Genomic DNA, 23957 nt, shown 5'->3' with positions numbered 1-23957 from the left:
TTTTTTAAATATTTTTTTTTATTGAAACTTTCACACATATCACAAGCATTACAAACTTCTGTATGAATATATGTACAATCAAAATCAAACAAGACTAATTATATTTGAAACATACAAAATTAGTGTAAAAGTTTATTAAGAGAGAGAGAGAGAGAGAGAGAGAGAGAGAGAGAGAAAGAGATGCGAAAGGATGCGTATTGGTGCTGTGTAGACATTACTCTTGATCATTTCTTTAATTTTCAAAAAAAAAAAAGAAAATATATGGTTGCTGTGTAAAAAAAAATATTTTATAAAATATATATATATATATAACGATATTTCTTTAACTTTTTTCTTCGAAAGATTACGATGAATGCATTTAGTTTACAAATACATTTATACTGTGATAATTTAAAAATTGTTTTAATTATTTTCACTCAAAATTAGACAGGAAACAAGTGGAGTTGACCCTGATTACTAAACACAGACATCCTGTGTAATGCTACGTGTATAGAGATTTAGAGATTTTTGACATCTTGATTATTGGGGGTCTCCAGGTAAATAACACCACTGTTGCCTAGACGACTCCCCCTCCTCAGGTAACCGCACGGTAAAAAAAAGGGTCTTTCAATTGATTCTTTTATCTCCATGGTTTTATAAGAGTAATGTTATATAAATTCTATTTTATTGAAACAATGAATTTAATCGTGTGAAATTTATGGTGTATTTCGAAAAATGACCTTGATAAGAGTTTACGCACGTTAAGTAGGCCTTACCGTTTTATTGAAAGTTAAATTTTTGATCGGGTTCATGATTCAAAAACATAAATGGCGCGGAATGCAACTCGGAAGCTGCAAAAACATAGTAAAGAAGTGTAGTAAACTAAGGGTGTAGTTAATTAGGCTTAAGGAACGGGTTACATGATTTTTTTTTTTTTTGAATTTAGAATTGTTTTTCATGTTGTTCTTCTGAAGTCTTTAACATGTTTAAATGGTTTATGGAAAAATATAGTCAAAAATCCCCAGATACAGAACTGTGTACATTGTATGACTAAAAATTAGGCCCTATGGCCTATGGTCATGTGGAGATATCCTCTTTCAGTCTTCAAACAATGTTGAAAGAGGATCTATGAACCAAGGTTGCAGAACATACTGAAAGTATCTGTTACAAAAGTAGAAAGTATTCACTTAAGAACAGTTATATTCTTTCTACTAAAAAATATGCATTTTTCTTTATCAGGTACCTGGCAACAACCCAATTTCAGCCAACTGATGCTAGAAAAGCTTTTCCTTGCTTTGATGAGCCGGGATTGAAAGCCAACTTCACCATAACAATAACTCGACCTATAGGCTGGACCTCTCTATCAAATTTAAATATACGTACACAGTCAAGTGTTGGGTTTGTATTTGTCTTGGTTTTAGACCTGTGGCGGTCAGCCGGGTTCGATCGCCGTTGGCCAGATAGCTCAGTTGGTAGAGCACCTGACCGGAGTTTCAGGGGGCCCGGGTTCGAATCCCGGTCTGGTCCGCGGCATTTTCTCATCTTCCATTACATTTGGTGCCTTGCCATGCCCTGGAATGGACAGGTGAAAGGCCTGCCAGGGATGAGCCTGGGTTGGGGTCTTTGGACGGCCAAAGACCTTTAAGGAGGGAGGAATGTGGCGGTCAGCCGGGTTCGATCGCCGGTGGCCAGATAGCTCGGTTGGTAGAGCACCTGACCGGAGTTTCAGGGGTCCTGGGTTCGAATCCTGGTCTGGTCCGCTGCATTTTTTCATCTCCCGTTACAGACCAAAGGATTTTCAATTAATATTATATTTGGAAATTGTACTTTTAGTATGAGATTTCTTGAATATTGACTTTTACTTATATATACATGAATTTCAAGTTCCATGTGTGTTTCAAATGTTTAAATAATTATAAATATAATTGATCATTAATTCTTAAACACAGTAAAAGATCAGTTTTAATTAATTGATTTTAAGGTCATTATGTACAATAAAACACATGCACTTATAACTAAGTGTCAGGGGTGAGAGATGTTGCTTATCTGTTAATGAAAATCATTTTGCTGTAACTGTTAATTCATTTTAAGCATTCTTTGAGCAGGTGTTACTGTCTTAAATGCCCAGATACCTAAATTCTTTCTTGTCATTGTTTTATAGCAGTACTAACTGGGTACATGATGTCTACCACACGACCCCCAAAATGTCCACGTACCTCGTGGCTTTTGTTGTGTCTCAGTTCCAGTCCAAGAGTGGAACATTTACAAATGGCAAAGTAAGAAATATCTCGTTTACTGACATGGCAAAGTAAGAAATATCTCGTTTACTAATGGCAAAGTAAGAAATATCACATATCATTTACCAACGGCAAAGTAAGAAATGTGTCATTTAATAAAGGTAAAGTAAGAAATATCTCATTTATGAACAGCTAAGTAAGAAATATCTCATTTAGTAACGGCAAAGTAAGAAATATCTCATTTACTAATGGAAAAGTAAGAAATATCTCATTTACTGATGGCAAAGTAAGAAATATCTCATTTACTAATGACAAAGTAAGAAATATCTCATTTACTGATGGCAAAGTAAGAAATATCTCATTTACAAATGGCAAAGTAAGAAATATCTCATTTACTAACAACAAAGTAAGAAATATCTCATTTACAAATGGTAAAGTAAGAAATATCTCATTTACAAATGGTAAAGTAAGAAATATCTCATTTACAAATGGTAAAGTAAGAAATATCTCATTTACTGACGGCAAAGCAAGAAAGCATAAAAAATCTAAGAAAACAGAACATTTACCAATGGCAAAGTATGAAAACATCCAAAGTCTAAAAAAAAAAATCCAGAAAATATACTGAAACTTTTAATTCTTAATTCTACATTTCATTTTAAGAAGAATTTTAAGAAGAATGCATGATTTTGTACTTGATGAGAAAGTCAGACGTATTATTCAAGTGACAAAGATTTTTTTCTTCTCAGTATCCCCACCCTTTCTCCATTCCTCACCCCATGTATTTTGTTTTTTTGCACATCTTATCTTCAATGTCACTTGACTTCACAACTTTTTAATCATATTGACTGTGTGTTTTGCCGAATTAATTTTAATTTATTTTAATTGAAATATTTACATTGATAATCATTCAGTCATTTTTAGCTCTACTGGTCAGAGACCAGAAGAGCTTATGCAATAGTAATGCGTCCATCGTCCGTCCGTCTGTCTGTCTGTCTGTCTGTCTGTCCGTCTGTCTGTCTGTAAACAATTTTTCAAAATGCTACTCCTCCTACAGTTTTGGTCTGATTTCAATATAACTTGGCACATAAGTAGACTACACTAAGATACATCATTCTGTATATCGGTTTTTGATTTCGATGAACGATGTTGCCGTGGTTACTAAAAATAGAAATTTCTGTGAAATTCTTTCAAAATGCTACTCCTCCTACAGTTTTGGTCTGATTTCAGTATACCTTGGCACACAAGTAGACTACACTAAGATACATAATTCTGTGTATCGGTTTTTGATTTCGATGAACAGTGTTGCCGTGGTTACTAAAAATAGAAATTTCTGTGAAATTCTTTCAAAATGCTACTCCTCCTACAGTTTTGGTCTGATTTCAGTATAACTTGGCACACAAGTAGACTACACTAAGATACATAATTCTGTGTATCGGTTTTTGATTTCAATGAACGGTGTTGCCGTGGTTACTAAAAATAGAAATTTCTGTGAAATTCTTTCAAAATGCTACTCCTCCTACAGTTTTGGTCTGATTTCAGTATAACTTGGCACACAAGTAGACTACACTAAGATACATAATTCTGTGTATCGGTTTTTGATTTCAATGAACGGTGTTGCCATGGTTACTAAAAATAGAAATTTCTGTGAAATTCTTTCAAAATGCTACTCCTCCTACAGTTTTGGTCTGATTTCAGTATAACTTGGCACACAAGTAGACTACACTAAGATACATAATTCTGTGCATCGTTTTTTGATTTTGATGAACGGTGTTGCCATGGTTATTAGAAATAGAAATTTCTGTGAAATTCTTTCAAAATGCTACTCCTCCTACAGTTTTGGTCTGATTTCAATATAACTTGGCACACAAGTAGACTACACTAAGGTACATAATTCTATATATCAGTTTTTCACTTCAATGAATGGTGTTGCCATGGTTACTAAAAATAGAAATTTCTGTTAAATACTCTCAAAATGCTACTCCAAATACAGTTTTAGTCTGATTATAATATAATGTGGCATGAAAGTAGACTACACTAAGAACATAAAGAGACTTAATCAAGGATCATTATTCTATTTATTGCTGTTGAAAAGTTTCAATTTCCAACTGCCTAAGTATTTTTCTCTTCCTTTGCTCTAAGTACAAACCAGTAGAGCTTCAGTCTCGACAGAGACTTCTGGTTGTCTTAAATGCATCCATCGTTATGCTATGAGTAAGAAGGCCCTCAGTCAACCTGTCACGTATGGTACAAGTATATTAACTAGGCATTTGTTTCAGAAGATGAGAAACTGTATTTGACTATTTCAGACCTACAATGCCTGGGCCCAGCCTTTGGCCATTAATCAGACTGAGGAAGCATTGTATGTTGGGACAAATGTTATCCAGGAGTATGAAAAGTTCTTCAACATCGAATTTCCTCTTCCCAAACAAGGTAGAGATACGTCTTCAAAATATTAAGACAGTATTTAGTCTCTCTTAAAAATGATTAGCTGTAGTTTCCTCTTCCTAAACAGGCTACGGATTTGTCTGTGATATAAAACAGCATTTTGTCTTTCTTTTTAAGAAAAAATAAGATTAGTTTTAGAAAATCAGAAGGGTTGTATTCAGTACAAAAAAGCAATTATTATGTTTTTCATGATTGATTACCCTAGTATCTAGAATAAGGCCATATGCAGTGATAAATTTCACCATAATCTGTTTCAGAAATGATTGCTGTTCCGGACTACCCTCTTGGAGCCATGGAGAACTGGGGCTTAATCACCTACCGCGAGTCCTCCATGCTGTTTGATCCGGAGGTCTCCTCAGAAACTAACAAAGAAAGAGTCACAAAGACCATCACCCACGAACTCTCTCATCAGGTCAGAGGTTAAGGGTCAAATATTAAAGTGTCAAGGGTAAGGGGTCATAGATATCAATTTTGATTTTACTACATACTGTAAAATCAGATATTTCCATGGGATCAAATTTTCGTGGTTTGAGGAAAATATATTGGTTTGTGGGGATTTAAGGCCATTCCAAGTTTTTTTCTCTGTTTAGCGTCCACCCATCTTTCAAAAACCTACCTACCTATTCGCAAAAAACACACAAGCCAAAACATAAAACACAGGCTTAAAAGTCATAAAAATGACGCCCTTCAAATGATTTGATCTAAATAAACTGCTTTAATAGAAGAAATATCTATTCTTAAGCAAAAACAAGGGATTAAATGCTCAAAATACACCTAATATAACTTACAGTACAGAATTATTTGGAGAAATTGACAAAATTCAATAATTTCGACTTAATTATTCAATTTCAGGACTCCTGATATTGTGTGTTTTTTCTTATATGGGGTGTCAAAAACCAAGGCGCACGTGGACGCTAAACATAGAAAAAAACTTGGAATGGCCTAATTTCATGGTTGAAGAATTGTTCAGTAGTAATATATATGTGAAAAAATTCAAAAAATGGATAAATTTGTAGGTCTCTTCATACCTTAAAAACCATGAAAATTAAACCCCCACGAAAGTTCGTGATTTCACAGTATTTTTGTTGCTGGTGAATTACTGCTAAATGTCCTATAGCAGAGTCAGAAGTTTTAAAAAAGGTGACAAATGTGTGAAATAATTTGCATCAAACAACTACAGAAGGTTTTCCTTTGTAAAATGTAATGTAATAAATGTAATATACTTGTGTAGAGTGGATAATGCTAAATGAATTGTGATTACAGTGGTTTGGTAACCTGGTTACCATGCAGTGGTGGGATGACCTATGGCTCAACGAAGGCTTTGCTACATTCATTGAATACTTGGGAGCAGACTATGTACGTCCTGAATGGAAGATCGTAAGTTGAGATGATCTACAAAGCAAGTTTATGAGGATAAACTTAATTTAAGATTCTTCAATGTTATGACTTTTCTAAGTGAAATCGTATTGAGTTATGGCTCCAGGGCAATACAACTAAGATAAAGTTAAAACTCACATTTGATCTCAGTCTTACTTAGACATATCAAAAATGGGTTCATCTAGGATTTTTGACCCTGGAGCCCAAATGTGGGTTCATGTAGATTTGTTGTTTAATTTTCAAGAGATGTTAGCTTTATAAGTAGATGCTTAATGATGGTAATCTTCTTATACTATGTAGGAATTCTAAATCCTTTTGCAGATGGAGTTGTTCACAGTGTCAGAGATGTTCCGGGCCTTTAACAAGGACGGTCTGACGACCTCTCACCCTATCTACGTACCCGTGTCAAATCCCGACCAGATCAACGAAATCTTCGACGATATCAGCTACCAGAAGGCAAAATCACAATGATACTTCGGATTAAAAATTTATTTTAAATACTGCTGATCAGTTAATTTTTGTGACACTTCATTTTCACGAGAATTTTGTTTGTTGTTTAATAGCAAAACAAAATTTTCATGAAATTTGGTTATTTTCATATATAATCTTTAACACATGTAGTAGAATTATATGAGAGAATGAAATTTTGGTGAGCAGAGGGTCTTGCATATTCACATAAAAATAAAGTTCTCACGAATAATAAGAGATTAACAGTGTTTCGTAAGATGTGTTTCTGAGGATCTGAAATTTTAAGTTATAAAAATCTTTTTCTGCTTGCAGGGTGGCTCTGTCATCAGAATGCTCCGATTCTTCATGGGTGAACAGACATTCCTAAAAGGTCTCCAGGTAAAAAATTGTATGAGTATATTTCAGTTTTCATATCTGTTTTATGCATTTGAGCATTTAATGTTTGCTGTTACAAAATGTTCATTTGTAAATATTCTTCATAATCCATATCTGCATGCATATTCTGGAAAAATCTGGGATGAGTTTTATGTTAAAGCAATATGGCTTTTTTTTTCTTTTCATATTCATATTGGTTCCTATATTTTACATCAAATGTGTGTTTATGCATGACCTCTTCTATATTCCGTACTTTATGAATGTTTCGTTTCAGGATTATTTGCAACAGAAGAAATATAGCAGTGCTTTCCATGATGACCTTTTTACTGCTTTAGATTCGGTAAGCAGAATTACTTTAAATTAAATAGTCATAATGTTTTGTAGACTGATGTAATTGTTTGTTAGACATGGCAATATGACAGCATGAATATGTTTAGTATTTATATTGTATGATTTTACTGAAATGTTCTCCGACTTCTAAAAGAATTAATTTTTGAAATTAAAGTAGGTCACAGTGACCTCCTTTGGTTCAAAAGATAATCCAGCAAGTCATATACAACTTATCTCTATTAATTTTGTAATTAACAGGTATTTTAAATACAATAAGTAACATGTACACTGAACAAAGTTCAATCAAACTTTGTTATCTCAAAACCTGATGGGACTGAGAAAAAACTTTGAGATATCCAAGGATTCGAGATATCGAAGGTTAAATACTTAAAGAATATGTGGTTGGGATTTCCACATCACTTTGATATATCCATGGTATTCGTGATATTGGAGTTCAAGATACCAAAGTTCAACTGTATCTATTTGAAGTAATTTGTACCTTGTTTTTATTTTACCCATTATAGAGAGCTCGGAGGGAGGGTAAGACATTACCCGCCACTATTAAGGAGATCATGGACACCTGGATCACACAGATGAATTATCCTGTCGTCAAGGTCTTCAAGAGTTCAAATGGACTCGTCCATGTGGAACAGAAGCGTTTCCTTGTCAACGACCCCTCAACTGACCCCAGGCAGTTTGTTTCCAAGTTCAAGTAAGAGATCTAGAGTGTTATGTACATGTACTTTAAGGGTAGACATGGTATACAAGGAGTGAAGTTCATGCAGATATTTTTTTATACAATCATATTAAACACAAGAGCAAAGCTGCTCTCTTGGCACAGATTAAGGTTTTCATCCCTGAACAGAAACAGGATTTATTGGGTTTAAGAATTGCTACATTTTTCATGAATTTGTTAAAACTGTATTATTTTCATACACAAAAATTCAATGTTCACACACAAATTGAAGTTTGTTTTAGGTATTATAACATGCTGTTTAAAACAGCTAGTGTGTTTCTTTCAATCAAAAAAGGTGTAACCAGTTATATGTTCTCTTACCCAGTTACATATGGAAAATTCCATTCACCTACAAAACCAGCAGGGATTCAAGTTTCAGTGTTACAGATGCAGATGTTAAGTGGATCATGGGGACAGGAAATGGTAAGGAATTTTTTTGTTACAGTGAAAAGTTCTGGCTAGTGGCTGGATAAAGACACCCCCCCCTCTCCAAGAAAAAGTTGATTGCATAGAGAACTTAATCATCTGTAAAAAAAACAAATTAAGAATTTATGCATAAAGAAAATATTCTTTTTACTTGACAATTTTAATAGCAAGTAATTTTTAAATAAAAACTTTAATATTTGTCTCCATAAACTGTACATTTTCCAGAGAAAATGTTAAAAAAAAAACTACCTCCATACAATTTTGTAAAATTAATTTTTCAATTCAGGGACTTTATTTTGTGGTTCCATTAAAAATGTACATTTTCCAGAGGAAAAAGTTTGAAAAAAAAACTTTCTCCGTAATATACATGTTTATTTTGATAAAAACCTTTTTTCCAGACATTCAGGGTAGCTCTTATCCAACAGAGCAGGATGCCTGGATTCTGGGTAATGTCCACCAGTACGGTTTTTACAGAGTTAACTATGAGGAGGCTAACTGGATGGCTCTGATGAAACAACTTAAACAAGAACATAAGGTAATCCTGTAATGCTGAGCTTAAAAAATACTTCAGGACTGACATTTCATGAACATCAGTTAAATTGAACTACTGTAAATTCCTTATTTTTTGCGAGTTCTTATTATCGCGAATATTTATTTGCAAATGGATGATTAATCAAAAGATTTTACGTAGATTTCAGTACCATGAAATATAATCAAATAATTTTATTTTGCGAGTGATGGGTTTTGTGAAATTACACAATAAATATTTCCACGTGCAATAAGGAATCTACAGTTATTATAGCTTGGAACTTTACAATAACGCGACATTAAAATTAACGACTAATTACACAAGTTGCAAGAAAGTTGATTTCTTTTTGCAATGATTGATGTTTATGATTGAGGAAACTTTCTTACAAACACACAGCAAATTGAATGGTTTACAGCAATAAAATTTGCAAGTTAGAGAAATTGGAAAGCTGTGAAACTCGTGGTCATTTCTCACACACTAATAAAAGTTGTTTTATAGTAAAGATGATTTATTTAATGCATCTAAGGCATAATTTATGAGAGTTTTTGATGCTAAATGAATTTGGTACATTAACAGTTACATATAAAACTCCTCTTAACTTACATAAATGTAAATGCTTTCTTTCCATTATTAACAGAGAATTCCTCTTCTGAATCGAGCCCAGATCATCAATGATGTGTGGAACCTGTTAAAGGCGGGGGAGGTCACAGTGAATGTGGCCCTACAGAGTCTGGAATATCTGGACTCCGAGGCTGATTATGTCCCCTGGAGGGCCGCCATTAGTGAGCTAGCTTATCTGTCAGACATGCTCGGGGATACAGAGGTGTTCGGGGATTTCCAGGTGATTTATTTATAAATACCGTATTAGCAGAATTTTTAGCAAGGATTAAATTTGTATGACCAGATTACAAGAAATTATTGAATTAAAATGAGGTGCTTTTGGTAGCATTTTAAAAATGATTTTTTATAATAATAAAGTGCCAATTTTTCATAATTGCCATATTTGTATAACCAGATTACAAGAAATTATTGAATTAAAATGAGGTGTTCGGGGATTTCCAGGTGATTTATTTATAAATTGGATTAATATTTGGTAGAATAACTAGGATGACAAGAAATTATAATGGATGAATTTATAAACATGTTAATAATTTTTTTTTGTAGACTTTTATGAAACAGAAATTAAACAATCTCTTCAAGAAGCTAACACTGGATGACTCCAACTCCACACACGTTGAAACGTAAGCCAGCATTCTGTCCAATAAATTCAAATCTTTTTTTTTGCAGATTTTTTTGAGTACTAGACTAATATTTTCATGAATGTTTATGTATTTGAGAGTACATGAGTTAAAGCAGTACACATATTATAAGATGAGAGAAGGATTTCTAAATATAAGATTTTTGTTCTGTTTTTCAGGCTGCTGCGTACCATGGTGGGGAGTGCTGCCTGTGGGTATGGGGTGTCATCCTGTATGTCACAAGCCAACAATCTGTATCAGGCCTGGATGGAGGACCCTCAGCAAAACAAGTTAGTACCCACCCAGTTGAAAAAAAACTTTTTTTTATTTTGCACCAAAATTTTGAATTGACATGCATGTATTACCTGTTTCGTACATCGTTGTTTTGTTTCAGAATATTGATTTCAAGAGATTTTCATACAAATATATAGTCTTGAAACATGTGAAATGAGATATAACTTTAATTTACACTTGTAAATCCAGGCTCCGGTTCATGAAACTTGGACAAACTCATATTTTGATCTCAGTTTCGCTTTTGCAAAATGAAATTGGGATAAGTGAGACTGTGATCGTGAGAAGAGCTCACTTTTGATCTCAGTCTCACTTTTCCACTATTTATCCTTTTTGAAATATAAGACTGAGATCAAAAGTGAGCTCATCTCAATTTTGTGGCCCTGAAGCCTGGAGCCAGATGTATTTTCTAGCTATGCATTTTTTACCAGATCTTGGGGTGGTTGTTCACTCTTTGTCTTTGTTAACAGGATAGACCCAGACATAAAGACCATTGTCTACTGTACTGGTATAAGGGAAGGGGGCCAGAAAGAATGGGAATTTGCCTACTCTCAGTACAAGACTACCACTGTAGCCTCAGAGAAATTACTCCTCTTATCAGCTCTAGCCTGCTCCTCAAAAACCTGGATCCTCAATCAGTAAGTGTGAAACATTCCTCAAAAACCTTGATCCTCCAGCAGTAGGTCTGAAACATTCCTCAGAAACCTGGATCCTCAATCAGTAAGTCTGAAACATTCCTCAAAAACTTGGATCCTTAATCAGTAAGTCTGAAATGCTCTTCAAAAACCTAAATCCTCAATCTGCAAGTGTGAAATGTTCCTCAAAAAACTGGATCCTCAATCAGTTAGTGTGAAATTTTCCTCAAAAACCTGGATCCTCAATCAGATAGTGTGAAATGTTCTACTAAAACATGGATTAACAATAAGTAGGTTTGAAACATTCATGCAAAACCTTAATCCTCCAGCAGAAGGTCTGAAAAATTCCTCAAAAACATGGATCTTCATCAGTAAGTGTGAAATGCTCCTTCAAAACATGGATCTTCATCAGTAAGTGTGAAATGCTCCTCCAAAACATGGATCCTCCATCAGTAAGTGTGAAATGCTCCTCCAAAACATGGATCCTTAATTGCTTAGTGTGTGTGAAATACTCCTCTAAAACCTTGATCCTCAATCTGTAAGTTTACATGTAAATCGTTCACCTCAATCAGAAAGTCTAAAATCTCTAAAACATGTGGATCCTCAATCAGTGTTTCCTTGGGCCCCTCCTCAATAACAAGGATTTACAAACAGTAAGTTAAAAAGTGTTTCCTTGAGGCTGTCTTTAGATACATAAATCAAAAATAAATTTCATACTTGATCTGATGGCCTGATCTGTTCAAAAGCATACATGTTAACCTATTGTGATGAAAAATAGGGAGATTCAGACCTCAAAAGTGGTAGCATTGCGCGTGCGTTGTTTTACGCTTGGATTACCGACATATTTCAAGTAATATATACATGTATGTAGCCTTAAATGAAACCTACAAAGCCTTAAATGAAACCTACAATAAATAAAAATATCAATTGCAAAGAAGAAGACAGAAATACCTTAAGTTTGACATAAATTGTACAAATTCAAATATTTTTCATGCTCATCATTTTGCTTGGATTGGCTGTTTAACTTAGCCTTTTGAAGAGTGATCTTTGCCAATATAGCCTAGAATGTTCATTCAGTTGTAAAACAAAACAAATGATGGCATGGTTTAAACTACATGTATATCTAAAACAAGTTCCTATCTTTCGTTATATAAATCAGATTTCCCGCGATGATCGAAAACGAAAGTAGAGATGTGCCACATGGCTTGGTCAATCGAGTGATTTCTATTGAATTTATTGATAAAATTGTGAGCTCCTGTGCTTTTACAGACGATGCCAAACGTTTTCATCTAATTATTAAAAGCTGTATCTCCTTTTTCATGGCAGTGATGTTGACTAAATTTATCGTAACCAATGTAATCACTGGTAATCTTGTGCTGTTGTCGTTGTCAAATTCGTGCTTGAATTCTATGTACACATCGATACAAAAAAGCGTTTGTATGCTTCTGAGTCAAATCACGCATGCAGATTTTATGAGAGTGGCTTCAAAAATGGATTGCGATCATGATTTTGTACTTTCTGAATTAAATCGGTAGGCGGGAAAAAAAACCCCGCCTAAATCGGTAGAGTTAACATGTATGTCAAAAGCATAGTTACTCAATGAGTTTTACATCATCCCCAATACACTTCTCAAGAGCATTCACCCTTGATCATGATTTCACTTTGTAGAAAAAAACATCTGTTGTCTTCTTGTGCATGTTAGATAAATTACTCAATAGCTGAGGCAATGTTAGAAGTCATTTCAAATTTATTTTTAGTAATATTTACTTGCCAATGGATATGAATTTATAAACCTGCACTTCTGTCATAAACTCAATAATGTACCATCCCTTAAGTTTTTAAAGCTATATTGATATGTATCAAACTTGGAGAAGGAAATGGATTAAAGCTGATTTGGTTCTGCTTTCAGTTATCTGAAGCTAAGCATGGATCCACAGGAAATTCGCAGCCAAGACGTGACCAGTGTCATCATTTATGTATCGAGGAATTCGGTTGGACGATATCTTGCCTGGGAATTTATGCAAGAAAACTGGGATATTCTGAGGGAGAAGTAAGTACGAAGAGGTTTTAACCAAAAAAGTGCAAAAAAATTAAACGATTAATTAAAAAAAAAAATATTCATGCTTTGTATTTACTGATCTTGTCTACAACTGTAGATCACTAAATTTTCGCGACACCTTATTAATCGCGAGATAGTCAGTGACTCTTTTTAAGCAAGACATAATTTTCATGAATTGTTTTTATTCCTCTATATAATCCAAAGGAACACTTTTATATGCCAGAATAAAATTTTTGCGAGCTCATTGTCTCGCTTAATTACATGAAAATAAGGTTCTCGCAAATAAAAAGTGATTTACAGTAACATAATTATTCATTTGTTAACATTTTCAGATTTGGAAGCAGCTTTTTCAAATTTCCCACACTAATCAAGGGAATCACAGAGTCTTTTAACACAAAGCATCAACTCAAACAGGTACATGTCCAAACTGTCCAAACAGACAGATCACATTCTTTATTTCCTCTGTAATATAGCGATTGCTTCTATGATACTGAGAAACATTTAAATTCAACAGTGCATTGGTCTCTTTAAACACAAAGCATCAAATCAAACAGGTAGGACCAAACTAAAAGAAGCAGTCTGTGTTTCAAGTAAACTTTGAAAAAAAAGAGTTGTTAAGATTTCGAGTTGATCTCATTTTCAGATTAAATCCCTTTAATAATTTCAAAATGTGTAAATGTATAAATCATCATAATGAAAATTAAAAGAAGCATGAAAATTTCTGTTAATTACAGGTATTAAAGTTTTTTTCAACATAATGAAATTCTCATATTAAGCACTCAGCAATACTACAGTGAAACTAGTATAATCTTGATATTGTGTATTCTGAAATCTTGCCTATTTGATACAGTTCTCAGCAATACTACAAAATAAATTTACTGTGAAACTGTTGGTGATCTGTTTTATACTTTTAAGTTTATAACTTGAAATTGTGTATTCTGAAATCTTGCCTATTTGATACAGTGTTCATTTTAAGTTCATTTCAGATATGTTGGCGATTGTTGTTTAATCCAGCCAATTTCTTTGGAACCAATGTTGTAAAGATTGGACAAGTTTTGCTGTATTATATTTTCTTTGCCTTTAAAAATTATTTTCTGTCTGAAGCTTGAAGACTTTGTGAGAACTCATCCAGACCTTGGAACAGGTAAAAGAGCTTTCCAAGAGGCCATAGAAAATACAAAAGCCAATAAGGCATGGATGGACAGAAACTACGACACCATCAAAAAGTGGCTCGAACAGGTGACGTCCTCCTCAGGTGAAAAAGCACTCACGGATGTCCGCTTGCCTCGATCTAACATCCCCACCCTGTACGAGATCGAATTGACTCCTGACATCTACTCGGCGGATCCCACGCAATTTAAATTCCGAGGCCGCGTCAAAATCAGCATCGACTGCTTGGATCCCACTAGCAACATCACCATGCATAAGAACAAGCTGACAATTTCTAACATTGCGGTATCGAATCAGAATCCTAATTTGGCTTCTCCGAGGTTCGTAAGACAGGCGGAGGACGAGGATCGATATTTTCTGATTATTCACCTGGACGGATCGCTGCAGAGGGGACAGAAGTACTTTGTGCAGATGGATTTTGTGGGAGATCTGACTGATGATCTCAAAGGGCTCTACCTCAGTTCCTATAAACGCGGAGATGATACTGTGTAAGATTTCAGAGGACAGGATTCACGTTTGTGTATTCTACTGTAAATTCACTTATTTTTGAGGAGTCTAAATTTTCTTTGTTAGAGGAATAAAGAATTTGGTTAATGGGCATTGGAGAACACAAATATAAGTGATTTTAGAGTATTTTCTTAAACTTGTTCATTTCACAGTAATTTTCTTAAAAATTTTGATTTTGTCTTGTCTGAATGGTAAAGGGTTTATTTCATTGTGTATTTCTGTGGATAGACAGGAAACATGGATCTATTTATAGATATATGGCGACTACACAAATGGAACCCACAGATGCGAGAAAGGCTTTCCCTTGCTTTGATGAGCCGGATATGAAAGCGCAATTCAAGCTGACTCTGCTGCGAAAACCAGAAAAAATCTCCCTGTCTAATATGCCAATTGTACAGAAAGATACGAACAGGTACTGTATGTCATAAATAAGGTTATGGGGAAAGCGCTTTCGTAACTGACTGTTTGAAAGAAATAATTACCGGTATTAGAATTGAATTCTTTGTGTTGCTATAAACAAAGCACTATTTACCAGAACTTTTAAAAGCAGTTTGTCATTTTAAAATCTTTCTGTGACTATTAATGAATAAAATGTGCAGCAGAGAAATTTTCTACATTAGTACTCAATGAAAGATGATGTTAATTCACAGCAATTAAAGTTTGAGAGTAGGAGAAGGTTAATATTGAAACTCAATATAAAATTTCTCGCACACGAATAAAAGTTTTACAGTGTACTTTTAGGTAGCACAGTAAAAAGCCTTTGTTGTTAATTTTTGGTGCACCATGGAATGATGGTGCAGATTCAGGAAATCTTGGATAAAATACAGTATAAAAAAGTCATCATACATTGTACAGTGGTCACAAAAAAAAAAAAAAACAAAACAAAAGCAGTAAAAAAAATTTAAAGTTTAAGTTAACTAAATTAAAAGTGGTGTAGTCTTGGATAAAATACAGTATAAAAAAGTTTTTATTTTAAAGTTTAAGTTAACTTTTATAAATAGTTTTGAATTTAAACTTTTATTCTAACGTTTAGACTGAAACTTAAAATATCTAATGTTTTTAATTTTTTTCAGACCTGATGGTTACGTTGCAGATATTTATCAGGTGTCGGAAAAAATGTCCACGTATCTCGTCTGTATTATCATCTGCGACTTTGTTCCCAGAACAGGAATAACCAAGAACAACATTACCGTGAGATGATTTTATTATTAATTAATTGTTATAGCCAACACAATAGTTATCGTAAAGCTATTTCAGTCTTCATTTTTAAACAACGCTTTTTAGCCACATATGTTGTATACTGTATAAATCTTTTGTTTTCGGTTATGGCAATTCAATGACAGACACATGGCCACAGGTTAAAGCAACAAAATTTCATGTCATTGTTTAAATTCAAAATTATTTGAAGTCCTAAACTCAAAATCTGTATTTAAAAACAGCAAACTGGTGATAAAAAAAAATAAAACCATTTTTTCAGCTCATAATGTGCCAAAGTCTCAACTGAGCTTTTTCTGAATATAAATAATTGTCCATCATCCAGCTGTATGTCTGAGTTTTCAGTCATTTTAAATATTTTGCAGTATTCAGCATGGTCAACTAAGGAGGCCTACAACCAGACAGAGCTAGCCTTAGACGTGGGGATGTCCACCATCACGTACTATGAGGAGTTCTTTGGCATTACATTCCCTCTCCCAAAACAAGGTACTGACTAGTGGAAAGATTATTGTTAAGTGGTGTTCTTTAATTCAAGGGTTTTAAGGGAGAGGAAGAGTGTTTACAGGTGAAAAATAGACCAGAGAGTCAGGAAGTTAGTAAGAGAGAGAAACTCCACCAGATTTTTACTATTTGAGTTTTTGCAATTAATCAGCTTTTATTAAAAGAGGGCATGACCTTTCATTTGAATTTGAATCCCCTTCATCCAAGGTTGCTTTTTGGCAAATTTGGTTAAAGGTGAAAACAAGTTTTTGTAAGTATTATTATGATACAATATGGTGAAGCTCAGCTGTTACTAAATACTACTTTCTTGTTGCAGACATGATAGCTATCCCAGACTTCTCGGCTGGAGCTATGGAGAACTGGGGCTTGATTACGTACAGAGAGACAGCCATGTTGTATCAGCCAGGCGTGTCCTCAGAAATAAATAAACAGAGAGTGGTAACAGTTATTACCCATGAACTTGCTCACCAGGTAAATGTACTTAAGTTACAGGTTTATTTACTGAAGTTACTGGTTAATGTACTGGGGCCCGTTTTACAAAAGGACTTACGACTTAAGAGCAAGTTTAATTATTCATATAACTTTTTAATTAACATTATATCGAAAATTATTTTAAACCTTTTAAAAAGAATGTGGTAAGATATTTTTACACAGACAATTTCAAAGAGAATTATTCATTTTGTAAAATTTTACAATAATCTGAAGTTTTTGGTCTTAGTATTAAGTTCTTTTGTAAAATGGGCCCCTGGAGTTACAGATAAATGTACTGAAGTTACAGGTAAATGTACTGAAGTTACACATAAATTTACTTAAGTAACAGGTAAATGTACTTACGTTACAAGTAAATGTAATGAAGAAAGAAGTAAATATGCTGAATTGACAAGTAAATGTAATGAAGTTACAGTTAAATGTAATGAAGTTGCAGTTAAGTGTAATGAAGTTACAGGTAAATGTAATGAAGTTACAGTTAAATGTAATCAAGCTACAAGTAAATGTAATGAAGTTACAGGTGAATGTAATGAAGTTACAGGTAAATGTAATAAAAGTTGCTTGTAGGTAATTTGCTTTAAGGTAAATTGACTTAATTTTTTTTATTCTTTTAGTGGTTTGGAGACCTTGTTACTATGTCTTGGTGGGATGATCTTTGGCTCAATGAAGGGTTTGCAACCTTTGTGGAATACCTTGGAGCTGATCAAAAATATCCAGAATGGAAAATGGTAACCTATTTAGTGTCTTTTGCCCACAGTCATGTTTGTATGATTTACAGTTTACTGTTAATTGAATTGGTTACTTTCAGTTTGAGCAGTTTACTGTAAATTCAACATTGTTGCTATCAGTTTGAGCAGTTTACAGTTTACTGTAAATTTAACATTGTTGCTTTCCCTTTGAGCAGTTTACATTTACTGTAAATTTAACATTGTTGCTTTCAGTTTGAGCAGTTTACTGTAAACTTAACATGGTTACTTTCAGTTTGAGCAATTTACAGTTGTTACTTTCAGTTTGAGCAGTTAACAATGTACTGTAAACTTAACATGGTTACTCTCAGTTTGAGCAGTTCACAGTTTACTGTAAATTTAACATTGTCACTTTCAGTTTGAGAAGTTAATAGTTTACTGTAAATTTAACATTGTTACTTTCAGTTTGAGCAGTTTACTGAAATTTAACGTTTTTACTTTCAGTTTGAGCAGTTTACAGTAGCAGAGGTTCAGGCAGCTTTCAGTTTTGATGGTCTGGTCTCTTCCCATCCAATCTATGCCCCAGTTTATAACCCTGCCCAGATTAATGAGATATTTGACACAATCTCTTATTCCAAGGTAGATTGATATATAAAAATAAAATTCTATATTATGAATGAATGTACAAGTATGTATCTATGTTTCCTAGCTATATATCTTGATGAAATATGAATTTCATGTCAGAGCATTTGTTTTAATATTAGAAAAAAATGATGGAGAGCAATAAATGTACATTTTGATTTTTTTTTTTGGGGGGGGGGGTTAATTTTTTTATGTTTCAGCTGTGGTGAAATGATCTATGAATATAATTTACTAACAGTGTGCTCATTATTTTGCTGCGTGAGAAGACAGAGTATTCTGAGAAGTGAATGTGATAAAATTTTGAATATTTTACCCTGATTTTGTATTCTTCAGAAATACATTGTTTTAAAATGATTTTTCAGGGTGGCTCCATCATTAGGATGATGCAGTGGTTCCTTGGAGATGAAACGTTCAAGAAGGGCCTGACGGTAAACTTTTTATAATTAATTAGATATATCTGGGGTAACTTTGATAATCATTTTAGTACATCTGTTTCTAAAAGAGTTTGATCAGAAAAAAGTAATTTATTTTTTTATATTAAATTAACTCGCTTTTACCCTCTTTTCAGCTGTACCTTAATAATAAGAAGTTTGGGAATGCTGCCCATGATGACCTGTGGAATGCCATGTCACAGGTTATTTATACATGTCATTGTGAATTTAATTACAGAGATAATTATTAAGAAGTGCAATATCTTTCGTCATTTTCTTATGTTCTGTGTATAAGAAGGGGATGGATAGAAAACTATTTAAAATTACTTTACAATGCTGTGAAATCATCGATGTTCGTGGGGAACCATTGTTTGTAGATTTTGTATGTCAAGCTCTTCCACACAATTTCATCCCCAAGCACAATTCGACTACAAATTAATCAATTGAATCTTCAGTTGATACAAGTTAGCAACATAATCAAGTCCCCATTTACAGACAAAATATTTCTTACCTAAGCACATCAACTCCTACAAATAAAAATGATTTTACAGTATTCTAATTTAATTGTGATTTTCCATTTCAATATGATCACAGCAAGCCCGACAGGAGGGAAGAACCACTGATGTCAAGAAGATCATGGACACTTGGACTTTACAGATGAATTATCCAGTAGTCATGGTAACCATTGCCAACAACAAGGTCAAAGTTCAGCAGAAGCGTTTCCTTCAAAACCCAACCGCCAAGGATCCCCTCAAGTACAACTCTACATTTGGGTGCGTTGATTTGGTTTTCCAGAGACTGTAATTTATTTTGTATTTTTTTAAATTCATCATGTAACATTACATTAGGATACTGTTTCAGTATAAACGTTTTTTGCCTTCTCACACTTGCAAACAATTTATCCTAGTTTAAAATTTTGCCTTGGCACTATTATTGCTGCCTTTTTTAAAACTATGCGATGAGATCAAAGTAGTGAAAATAAAAGGGGGGGGGGGCAAAATTTTTTAGTGTTTTTCAGCATGATATTGAAGAAACTGATGGTGTGCAACTGTATGGCTTGTACAGTGTATATTACATCACAGGAGTATGAAGTTTCTTTCGTAAAAAAAACCCCAAGATCAGGAAAAAATTTCCCACCCTTAATAACTAAAATTTTAGTTGAGGGTGGAAATTTATTTTCCGGATTTTTTTTCTATGAAAAAAACTTCAGACTCCTGTGAATATATTGATGTTTTTTTTCTCACAATGATAGATACCTGTGGGAAGTTCCCTTTACCTACACAACAAAGTCCCAGGCCAATTTCAACCAGAACTGGAGGAACGCTCAATGGTTCAACACAGCGATGCATGGTATGGAATCCTTAACTTTATATCTTAACCTTCACTAGTTTATAAACTTTTTCAATCAAGGCATGTAAAGAACCCATGAAAAGTTTTGAAAGTTGGCAAAATATAAATGTCTAAGCATACTATAAAGAATTTATTAGCTCATCATTCAGGAAAATAGACTCTTCCAAAGTCTTTATAAATTATCTGTTACCGGTAATTTTTCTGAAAAAAAATTAAATACCGTAAATCTGGAAATTTTTGCTGTAGATAATTTTTTAGCAAATTTGCGAGTTCATTGCATTCGCAAAAATATTGTTCTTAAAAATAATTCAACAATAAGAAAATGTAAAGAAACAAGTGGTCATTCGCAAAATTTTGAAACGTAAAAATTATGCAACAGCATTTTGACCCAGATTCGCAAAATAAAATCGACGTAAACATTTCCAGATTTACGGTAGTGAAATGAAAAAAACCTGTTTTTGACAGAGTTTGCAGCACAGACTACTATCAGTGGTAACGATTGGATTCTGGGTAATGTTCAGCAGTATGGCTACTATAGGGTGAATTACGACAGAGAAAACTGGATGAGGCTCATACAACAGCTCAAGACGGATCATCAGGTAAACTGAAACGCTCGTAGATTCATTGGGTAAACTGAAATGCTGGTAGGATCTTTAGGTAAACTAAAACGCTGGTAGGAAGACTCTATAACTATAACAGTTTTAATTGTCAGTCTTGAATATTTCAATAAAACATGGTAATAACAAAATTAAAGTGCCAAGGATGGTCAATTTTGCTTTGAATTTTACTGCGTGCTTTACTGTATGGGGCTGAATTAAAGTAAACCATGTGTAATTCAAAGTGCCAGTGACACACAATTTTGCTTTGTTTTAAGCATGTTTTGTTTTATCCGTTAAGTTCTAAACATCATTGACATTAGTCACATTACAGGGATTGAAAATCCATTCTCTATAAGAATTAATTTATTTTAAGCTATTTGGTGTTTGCTGTTAAATTGTTTTACTTTAGATGTAAAATATAAGAAAATTGTATTGATATCTTTTTTTTTCAAAAACAAACAAACAAACAAACAAACAAACAAAAAAAAAACAAACAAATATTTAAAGAGGCAGAAGCTGGCCGTTTTGAGATGGATGATTTTAAGTTTTATGGAGTTTTCAGTGAAATTGTTATAAATGCTTTTTCCTGAAAAAATTAGAAAGGAATTGTGTTAAGCAGACTTTATCTTTATATTGTAGAGCATTCATGTAATTAACAGAGGACAGTTAATTAATGATGCCTGGGCACTTGCAAAGTAAGTTTTTTGTAGCACATGGACTATTTGTCCAATGGGATTTTTTATGTTTAAATTGCCTGTTTTACAATTCTTTGTAAAGGTCTCTATAAGATGACATTTTAAATTCATACATTAAATAGGAAAAAGAATGTTTAAATAATGCCCCTTAATTTTGCGCCACATAAGGAGAACTACATGACTGTTCTGTAAAAAAGAAACTGGGAGGGGTGGTAATTTTGCATTGGCTTGTGCTTAGTGGAGATCGAGACCCATAAGTTCATATCTACCAAGAAATGTTGAGAGACTATACTGCGTTATGATGTTCCACTTTGATCTATATGAAATCAATTTCCCTAGCTGGAGCCATGCAATCATAATGCTTCAAACTATGCTCCATGTTGAAAATAATTGATTTAAAGTAAATTACAATTTTTACTAAAACAAAAAAGAACACACAGTCACCTGAAATATTCATTAACTGTTGGATAGATCTGGAGATACAGATATGGACATCGCTCTGAAGATGGTGGAGTACCTGGGGTCTGAGACGGATTATGTCCCCTGGTACGCGGCGCGAAAAGAGTTGTCTTATGTACAGAAGATGCTAGCCAGGAGTAATCTGTATGGAAAATTCAAGGTAAATCCATGATTTGTATGCAGCCTGTTCTTCCAATGCAAAGCAAGTACCCTTAATTATTCACTGCAAAGATACAGGAGGGAATATTGTAAACCGATTTTTATATAATTATGTCACTTTAATTTGCAAACCAGCAGTTTGAAATCAATTCATAACATTTATTTTTCCTTACCATTCTCTTTACAAATAAAGCCAAATAAAAGGCTTGCAGTGATAAATATTTGCAAGTTAAAGAAGGTCAAGAAACTCACAGATATATGTCAATAATACAGGAACATAGATTAAGATATACTGTAAATCACTTTTTATTCGCGAGAACTTTATTTTCGCGTAATAACGCGAGACGGTATGCTCGCGAAAATTTCATTCTCGCGTATAATAGAATTCCTTAAGATTATATAGAGCAATGACCACAATTCGTGAAAATTTTGTCTCGCTTATAAAGAGTCAATGACTATCTCGCGAAAATAAGGTGTCGCGAAAATTAAGTGATCTACAGTATTTGTCATTATAGAACTTCATGAAGAAACTTATAAAATCTCCATATGATAAACTTGGAATGGACAACTCAGGATCTGGGCACCTGGAAATGTAAGTCCACTCCAGATCTTTGCAAAAAAAAAAAAGATAAATCACTATTTAATATCAATATTTATCAAAATATGTATTTAGTACATAAAGGTATTTTTTCTTGTATATAGATACACAAGGTCACTATTGGTGAAGGAGGCATGTTCGTATGGTATAGAGAGCTGTAATTCAGGATCTCTGAGGATGTACCAACAATGGATGGAGGAACCCATTAACAAGAGGTACCATAATTTATAATGCACAAAATTAATATACAAAGAGAAGCTAGGCTAACAGTAAAGCAATTTATAATTTTACTTGTCAAACATTTTAAAATCCATTCCTTACTTGAATCAATTTCAACAGAACATTTCATTTCAAGTAGATATTTTGCAGAGTTTATTTGATTTTTTTCATCCTGTGAATGAAATTATAATTAATTAAACCTTGTACATGTATATGAAAATGTGTAAGTTTTTGTTGAATCCTTGCATAAAGAGTTGTTTAAAAATTATTGACACACTGTACAACAGAGTGGACCCAGATCTGAAGTCGACCGTTTACTGCACGGCGATTGAGGAGGGGGGAGAGGCGGAGTGGAACTTTGCCTACCAGCAGTATAAAGACACTAATGTAGCGGCCGAGAGGCGGACTCTAATGGGGGCACTGGCTTGTACAAAACAGACCTGGATACTCAGCAAGTAAGAGACGGAGAGAGGGGGGGGGGGGGGGGTACTGTATACATATACTGCTTACATATTATTTTCATCCCTTTCACACTACCCTCATTTGGGTAAATATAAAACAGGGCAAATTAAAAGTAAACAGTATAATTTCTTGAATAAAACTATGACCGGGTGAATTTAAAATTGTAAATGAGCAAAACTGCAAATGCAAAAGGGCGAAAATAACACAAGGGGGGGGGGGGGGGGGATAACCCTGTATACAGTATTCATTTTTTTTTGACTGATTTTGATTTGAAATGACATAAATAATAAATCCCTGAAATGTAAAGAAATCGTAGGTTTTCCTTGGTGCTTAGATTTGAGACTTATTGTTTTGCTTTCTATATATAAAATTCCATACAAAATTTTGCACAATTTTTAACCTAATGACAAAATCTTATAAAATTCTCCCACTTTACTTAGTAAACATTATTCAGGTTACCAATTTAAATGTAAATCTATGAGAATTACCGGTATTTCGGATTTCTGAAAAAAGTTTGTTTGTTTGTGTTATTTATCCCTAATATGTAGATTTCATGGTTTGTCATTATATATGAATGTCCTTAATACATCTTAATACAATTACGTGAAAATTTTGTTTTTGAGAAAATCATGACCTTGCACATAGGTCAT

At 33.7% G+C, this 23957-nt stretch overlaps 1 protein-coding gene across 4 annotated transcripts in view; it reads left to right on the top strand.

Annotated features, from left to right (window-relative positions):
• LOC134247152 (putative aminopeptidase-2) overlaps nt 1–23957 on the top strand; it is a 62287-nt gene that overhangs the window by 4674 nt on the left and 33656 nt on the right. The window contains exons 3-36 of one of the 4 annotated variants that reach the window (XM_062729486.1): nt 1219–1377; nt 2144–2255; nt 4523–4646; nt 4919–5073; nt 5925–6038; nt 6360–6494; nt 6819–6884; nt 7156–7221; nt 7736–7923; nt 8273–8370; nt 8772–8908; nt 9540–9743; nt 10067–10143; nt 10320–10430; nt 10902–11069; nt 12976–13116; nt 13458–13539; nt 14230–14783; nt 15056–15214; nt 15876–15993; nt 16383–16503; nt 16835–16989; nt 17622–17735; nt 18198–18332; nt 18698–18763; nt 18904–18969; nt 19361–19539; nt 20019–20116; nt 20582–20715; nt 21355–21410; nt 21882–22029; nt 22544–22620; nt 22731–22841; nt 23133–23300. In XM_062729486.1, coding sequence (XP_062585470.1) covers nt 1219–1377; nt 2144–2255; nt 4523–4646; nt 4919–5073; nt 5925–6038; nt 6360–6494; nt 6819–6884; nt 7156–7221; nt 7736–7923; nt 8273–8370; nt 8772–8908; nt 9540–9743; nt 10067–10143; nt 10320–10430; nt 10902–11069; nt 12976–13116; nt 13458–13539; nt 14230–14783; nt 15056–15214; nt 15876–15993; nt 16383–16503; nt 16835–16989; nt 17622–17735; nt 18198–18332; nt 18698–18763; nt 18904–18969; nt 19361–19539; nt 20019–20116; nt 20582–20715; nt 21355–21410; nt 21882–22029; nt 22544–22620; nt 22731–22841; nt 23133–23300 — 4596 coding nt within the window. Of the gene's footprint in view, nt 1–1218; nt 1378–2140; nt 2256–2778; nt 2793–4522; nt 4647–4918; nt 5074–5924; nt 6039–6359; nt 6495–6818; nt 6885–7155; nt 7222–7735; nt 7924–8272; nt 8371–8771; nt 8909–9539; nt 9744–9948; nt 9965–10066; nt 10144–10319; nt 10431–10901; nt 11070–12975; nt 13117–13457; nt 13540–14229; nt 14784–15055; nt 15215–15875; nt 15994–16382; nt 16504–16834; nt 16990–17621; nt 17736–18197; nt 18333–18697; nt 18764–18903; nt 18970–19360; nt 19540–20018; nt 20117–20581; nt 20716–21354; nt 21411–21881; nt 22030–22543; nt 22621–22730; nt 22842–23132; nt 23301–23957 lie in introns of those variants that run through there. The other 3 variants (XM_062729485.1, XM_062729487.1, XM_062729489.1) reach the window with 3 other exon arrangements.

This window comes from Saccostrea cucullata, unplaced genomic scaffold, assembly GCF_032062105.1.
Source record: "Saccostrea cucullata isolate Sc308-1 unplaced genomic scaffold, CSIRO_AGI_Scuc_v1 ctg103, whole genome shotgun sequence".
Lineage (NCBI taxonomy): Eukaryota > Metazoa > Mollusca > Bivalvia > Ostreida > Ostreidae > Saccostrea > Saccostrea cuccullata.
Note: the sequence above shows the minus strand (reverse complement) of the source record. Positions and strands in the feature narration are given on the sequence as shown.